Source organism: Ursus arctos, chromosome X (assembly GCF_023065955.2).
Source record: "Ursus arctos isolate Adak ecotype North America chromosome X, UrsArc2.0, whole genome shotgun sequence".
NCBI lineage: Eukaryota > Metazoa > Chordata > Mammalia > Carnivora > Ursidae > Ursus > Ursus arctos.
Window position 1 is genome coordinate 78,791,050 of NC_079873.1, and position 6,331 is coordinate 78,797,380.

General features: G+C 47.6%; 1 protein-coding gene across 2 annotated transcripts; it reads right to left on the minus strand.

Annotated features, from left to right (window-relative positions):
• Positions 1–3,892: 3,892 nt before the first annotated feature.
• Positions 3,893–6,097, minus strand: TCEAL6 (transcription elongation factor A like 6). Of its 2 annotated transcripts, none has more exons than XM_026490571.4 (3): positions 6,089–6,097; positions 5,127–5,196; positions 3,893–4,774 (listed from the first exon to the last, which is right to left on the minus strand). In XM_026490571.4, the coding sequence occupies exon 3, from the start codon at positions 4,744–4,746 to the stop codon at positions 4,144–4,146; it is 603 nt and encodes a 200-aa protein (XP_026346356.1). In that variant the 5' UTR covers positions 4,747–4,774; positions 5,127–5,196; positions 6,089–6,097; the 3' UTR covers positions 3,893–4,143. The 2 variants fall into 2 exon arrangements, with proteins under 2 accessions (XP_026346356.1, XP_057170271.1); XM_057314288.1 differs by lacking the exon at positions 6,089–6,097 and adding an exon at positions 5,729–5,810.
• Positions 6,098–6,331: the final 234 nt, after the last annotated feature.

Genomic DNA, 6,331 nt, shown 5'->3' on the forward strand with positions numbered 1-6,331 from the left:
AAGAATATAAGAAACAGTGCAGAGGATCATAGGGGAAGGCAGGGAAAAGCAGAATGGGAAGAAATCAGAGAGGGAGACAATTTAATACCCATCACCAGCCTATCCCAATCCCCCACCCCCCTACCCCCCTCTGAAGCCCTCAGTTTGTTTCCCAGAGTCCACAGTCTCTCATGGTTCATTCCCCCTTTTGTTTACCGCCCCTCCATTCTTCCCTTCCTTCTCCTACCGATCTCCCTGCTATTTCTTATCTTCCATAAATAAGTGAAACCATATAATAATTGTCTTTCTCTGCTTGACTTATTTCACTTAGCATTATCTCCTCCAGTGCCGTCCATGTTGCTGCAAATGTTGGGTAATCTTTCTTTCTGATGGCTGAGTAATATTCCATTGTATGTATGGACCACATCTTCTTAATCCAGTCATCTGTTGAAGGGCATCTCGGCTCCTTCCACAATTTAGCTATTGTGGACAATGCTGCTATGAACATTGGGGTGCATATGGCCCTTCTCTTCACTACGTCTGTATCTTTGGGGTAAATACTCAGTAGTGCAACTGCTGGATCCTAGGGTAGCTCTAGTTTTAACTTTCTAAGGGACCTCCACACTGCTTTCCAAAGTGGCTGTACCAACTTGCATTGAGTGATCCCCTTTCTCCACATCCTCTCCAACATTTGTTGTTTCCTGCCTTGTCAATTTTTGCCATTCTAACTGGCGTAAGGTGGTATCTCAGTGTGGTTTTGATTTGAATTTCCCTGATTCCCAGTATTTTTCTGAGTCATTCCTGAGTGGGGTTATAGTGCAGCAGACATCTATTTACATCTACTATCAGCATACCAAGAAGATACATCTACAAACTGGATCATCTTTTTATCCTTCTTCTTCTAACTGGTTATGAGGAACTCCCATGAGGCCATACATGATGGTTGAGAGATAGAGACAATGAAGTAGCAGGAATGGGTATCATGTAATTTACTTGTGCCATTTTGATGTACCCAAGTCCAGTCTTTTAATCCATTTGGTGGTGCTTACACAAAACTTTATTATTCAACAGAGTAAATAGAAACAAGTTCATAATGGGTGTCTCATTCATACAGAAAATTAATACCTCATGGCCAGGTGTTAAGTCTCTACCAGGGTCTGGTAGCAAGCCCAAGTGAGCACCTTCTCAAATGGAGACTAATTGCTAAAAGAAGAGGGCATGGTTTGCTCAAAAACCCTAGGAGGGTGTTTTTAATTCTATTATCAGGGATTTTTAAGGATGAATAAACTCTGTACAGTAAAAATATAATACAACTAGGTCTGTAAGGTCATGAGGCTGAAGTGTCAGAGAATCTTGCACTATAGCCTGGACCTACTATAGATCTTTTTATTGCTCTGGGTACCACTTAAAATTGGAAACTATATGGAGTCCAAGCACAAAACCAATATGATATATGTTGTCTCTAAAATCTAAGGCCCTGATTCCCACAGGCTAACTGGAGAAAGATCACCTATAGGTAACTCAATTGTTATCCCTCCATGGCAGCTCCTTACCCTGGCCTCCCACCCTGGCAGGCATACTGTTCCTTTATGACACTGTGCTCCTGTGGCATACACAGAGTCCTCCACTGGGTCCCTTCACAGCATGGATACCACAGTTGTTTAGTTTCCCTTTACAGAGCCTGTCTTCCTGGGGTTGAAAAGTTCTACTCTGTCTAGCCCAGGAGCTCTCCTTGGTGCTGGTAAGCCCTGTTAGACAATTAAAATTATTTGTCCAAAGTTAATTATGTAGATAGGGGCTAAGCTTGGGGAAAAACTTAGGGCTCCCAAATTAGTCATTATTTATGCTTTTATTAAATACCTACTATTTGTCAGGTACCATGTTGGGCATTAGGGATACAAATATGAAATGGACTGGATATGTTTTGAGATGCAAAGAATCAAATAAAGTGTTTCTCAGGTTTTTAAAACCACAGCCCACAATTAGAAATATATTTTTGTATCGCAACTCATTTTACACGCACGCACACACACACACACATCTGAAACACAAATTTCATATAATATTCACCATACCTGCAATTTGATATTTTCTATTTGCCTTTATTCTATCTTATTTCCTTAACAATTTGCAAGTCTTGACACACCGAATTAATTCCAAGACCTACCAATGCATGGGAGAGTGGTAACTACAGTTTGACAAACATGAGTCTATTTAATAATCTGTGATGTATACCTTATACGGTGCATATATTTATACTTTCAGGTACATAGTTTATGGGAAGGTGGGAGTGGAGAGCCTGAAAAGAGTCTCCATCTAAGCCAGCGGTTCTCAAACTTCAATGTGGATAGGAATCATCTGGTGATCTTGTTAAAATGATTCTAACTCAGTAGGTCTGAGGTAGGGCCTGAGATCCTGCATTTCTAATTAACTCTCAAGTGATAGTGATGAGCTGGTCCATGCACCACATGTTCACTAATAAGGATCTAAAAATCAAATATGTTTAAGGCTCAGCTGAACTGCTAAAGTGGGGCCTGACAAGGAGAGAACTCATCCTAGGAAAGAGAGTCTGCAGATATTAACCTGTAAGAATAGCACGGCTTTAAAAAAAAAAGATTTTATTTATTTATTTGAGAGAGAAAGACCTTAAGTGGAGGAGGGGGGCAGAGGGACAAACAGACTCCCCACTGAGACCCATACCCAACGTGGGGCTCTATTCCAGGACTCTGAGATCATGACCTGAGCCGAAGTCAGACACTTAAACAACTGAGCCACCCAGGAACACCAGCACAGCTTTTATCATACAAATATTTTTTTCCTGGTCTAGCCTGCAATATCTGAATTTGATGGAGATATTCATGTATGCAAAAACACACATACCAAAAAAATACACATAAATTATCATTTTGAAGTAGCACTAGTGGGATACTTACAGGTAACTGAATAACTATAACTCAAGTGGGGAAAGAGCTTTATTCACACTTCTATAAGGGTCAAGGGTGGGTGGGCATTGGCTTTAGAGAAATTGATAGGACTTTGGCACCTTAAGGCCTCCAGATCATTATTATCAGTAATAGGTACAGAACCCAGGAGAAAGGGCACAGTGCCCAGCAGACATGGAAGTATCCAGGAGATAATGGCATTCATCTTCTAGATGCCTAGACTTATTACTGGGCACAGGTGAGAGATCCTTCAGTCCTGCTCCAAGCGTCTGATTCCATCCATATACCTGCTGATGCCTGGGAATGGTGTGGCAGCCATCTCCCCCCGACATACACGCAAGTATTTGGTAGAGGCTGGGTTGAAACACAGCTCATCTGATCCACTTTGCAGGTCCATGAAGCAAGTAATATCCCCATTTCACAGATGACAACATTGACCCTTACAGCAGTGGGTCTGTTATAACTGTCAGCTATGAGTCCTAGAAAATGTGAGTTTTATCTATTATTGTACATTCAGACAACAGGAAGTTTAAGTGTCTTCCCTTCCCTCTTAAACTCACAGAACAGTTCAATCACTTACCATTTTTTCTTTTCTGATTTTAGTTATTTTTTATTATGACAAACACAATTCATATATTTAGGAAAAAGAGATGAGTGACCAAATAAAGCATTACACACGGTGAGAGCCATAGGACGGTACAAGACTCAGAAGGAGCAGCTGTGCTCACTGACATGGTTACAACTAGGGGAAGACATGGGGTTGGGCATGCCTGCAGAGGAATACCATGGAAGTACCTAACCATGAGGGGATTGAACTCAGTTTTTAGTATGGGTGAGACCTACTTTGACTACCATGTGGGAAAAGCCATTGCCTACTTTTTAGTGTAACACACTTTCAAAGTTTTCTCTGTGCACAAATGCATTATGCAAACATATTTTTACAAAAATGGTCTGATACTGTATATGTGGTTCTGAAACCTGTTTTTTCTTTATTGTTATTTTACAGTGTGCCATGAACATTTCTTCCATGCACATGGGTGAAAATCCCCTCCTGAAAGACAGAGAACACTGTAGTTGGGTCAAAATGCTGCTGGTAACAAGAGTGACACCTAAAGCAAAGTATCGGCTTAAGGTTAAAGCACATAGCCTGGCAAATGCCTGCCAGGGAAAGCAGCGTCAGCAATATTCTCATCAGAGAAGTTAGAACTGAAGGCCAAAGGCATTAAAGATATGGGATATCATGTAAACCCCTTTGGCCCCTACCTCCGCCCCTCATTCCTCTGACACCCCGCTGCCCCCTTGGGGCAAACGGATCCGGTACATCTCTTTGCATCCAGTGAAAACCACCCATTTTCTGTTTTTTCCTTAGCTCTTCCTGAGCCCTTGACATATCTCCACATTCTCTCATCATCTCCTCACTGCCCAAGTGCCTTTCCTGTAAGTTCTCCTGATAGTCCTTGGGGGAATCATCTGTCCCCCTGTCCGTTTTTCTTTTTGCTTTCCTCGGCACGTAATCTTCAGCCGGACGCTTTTCGGCAGCCCGTGGCTCACCCTCCGGCTTTGCCAGGGATTCTGGCTTGCCCTCACTGTGTGGTTTTCCCTCATTTTCAGACTTGCCCTGCTTTTCTTGCTTTCCCTCATCTTCCAGTTGTCCCTCATCATCTGGCTGCCCCTTACTCTGGAGCTTTCCCTCATACCCTGGCTTCCCCTCCATTTCCAGCTTTTCTTCCTCATCTGATTTTTCTTCATCTTCAGGCTCTACTTCATCTTCTGGCCTTCCCTCGATTTCCAGCTTGCCTTCATTTTCGTTGTAGAGATTTTCCATGTTGAGATTTTCCCTTCTTTTCCTTGTCCTGGGGGGTAGGGTGGGATGGGGGGGTAAGAGAAGTCAAAGGAGACAAGGGAAACTGAGGACTTGGAGGTGGAATGCAGGTGCTGATAGTACCGGCATCCTTCCCCGTGGCTGGGGAAGCCCTCCAAGTGTGTCTTCTGCCTACCCTTTACCCCACAATTCACCCCACACGTGAGAGCCAACCATTTCCCTGGCAGGCCCTACCACTTTCTGTACCATCCCTCAGTGTGGCGGGGTGGGTGCAATATACATGGTGGTGAGATGGGCAGTGGGGACCTCAAATTCTGCCCACACTGTGCCCTCCGCACCCTCTCCCCACCGTTTCTGTCCAGTGGTCTCCCCCTTTCACTCACCTGCAGGGATTCTGAACAGGTTGTTCCTCCTTTTCTAGCCTTGCAGAGTGCTGGGGACAGACACACAGACCTGCAGACAGACAGGAGACAGGGGCAGGGCCTGTGTGCTCAGCCGACTGAGGTTTCTTTCCTGAACCTGGGCCCTCCTCATGCAACATTTCCCTCGCCTACCTCCCCCGCATCCCAGCCGCCATTAATTTTCAGGCCTCAGGCTCTAAACCAGGATGCCTTCCAAACTGTTTGGGTCTCTGTGTCCCCCTCCCTTGCAGGCAAGACGCCCACCCCCACCCCCTTTCCGAGGAGGTCAGTATTTCCTTTCAGGTGCAGAGCGTGAGGGGGGTTATTTCTAGAATATGTCTACATTTCACTGTCGCACTGCGGGGGCGCCTCCCCCCATTTCAGGTCCAAAATGAATGGAGGGTGTAGAGGAGGGGCGTCGAGGAGGCGGTGGGGTGCTCCCTCCCCACCTGCCCACCTCCGAGCGGCATCCCCTCCTCACCAACCTCCCGGACCCCATCCCACCCGGTGCTGCTCCCGGATCCTACTCCCAGCCACCTCCACCCCTGCCCGGGGCCGCCAGCAGCGCCCACCTTCACACTGACCTGCGGGGCCCGGGGCAGGCCTGCGCCTCCTCGGGCTCGCCGAAGCCCGCTCGCCCCTCGCCCGCCGCCCGGGCAGCTCAGGGAGCTGGTTCCGCGCGGGCGACGGGAGCGGACAGCGCAGGGACGGGACCGCAGGGCGGGCGAGCGGGCGGGCGCGGGGGCTGCTGCCCACGTCGGCGCCCAGCCGGTCACGTGAGCGCCGCGTCACCCGAGCAGCTCAGTCCCCCCCCCCCCCGTCCCACCCCCTCACCCCCATCCCCAAAGGACCGAGCAACCACACACGATGGGGGGGGCGGGGGGCAAAGGGGGAATCCAGGAGCTAGCAGGAGCCTGGAGGATTCCCGACCGCAGGTGCTTTACCTGGCGCATCTCAGGTCCTCCCACAGCATCCCTCTGAGATGTACGTCATTGCCAGGTGTGAGCGCTGATCACAGGGACCGTATCCGCTTTGCCCGGAGCGCTCATCAACTGAGGCCCACAGGCTGCTTTCAAGACCGGCTCTGCCAGACTCCCGAGCCCAGGTAGTAGTGCCCGCCAGGAAGCGGCGCTGCCACCTTGAGTAGCTGTGTTCCTGGGCCTCCTCTTTCCTCAGTCCACATGTTC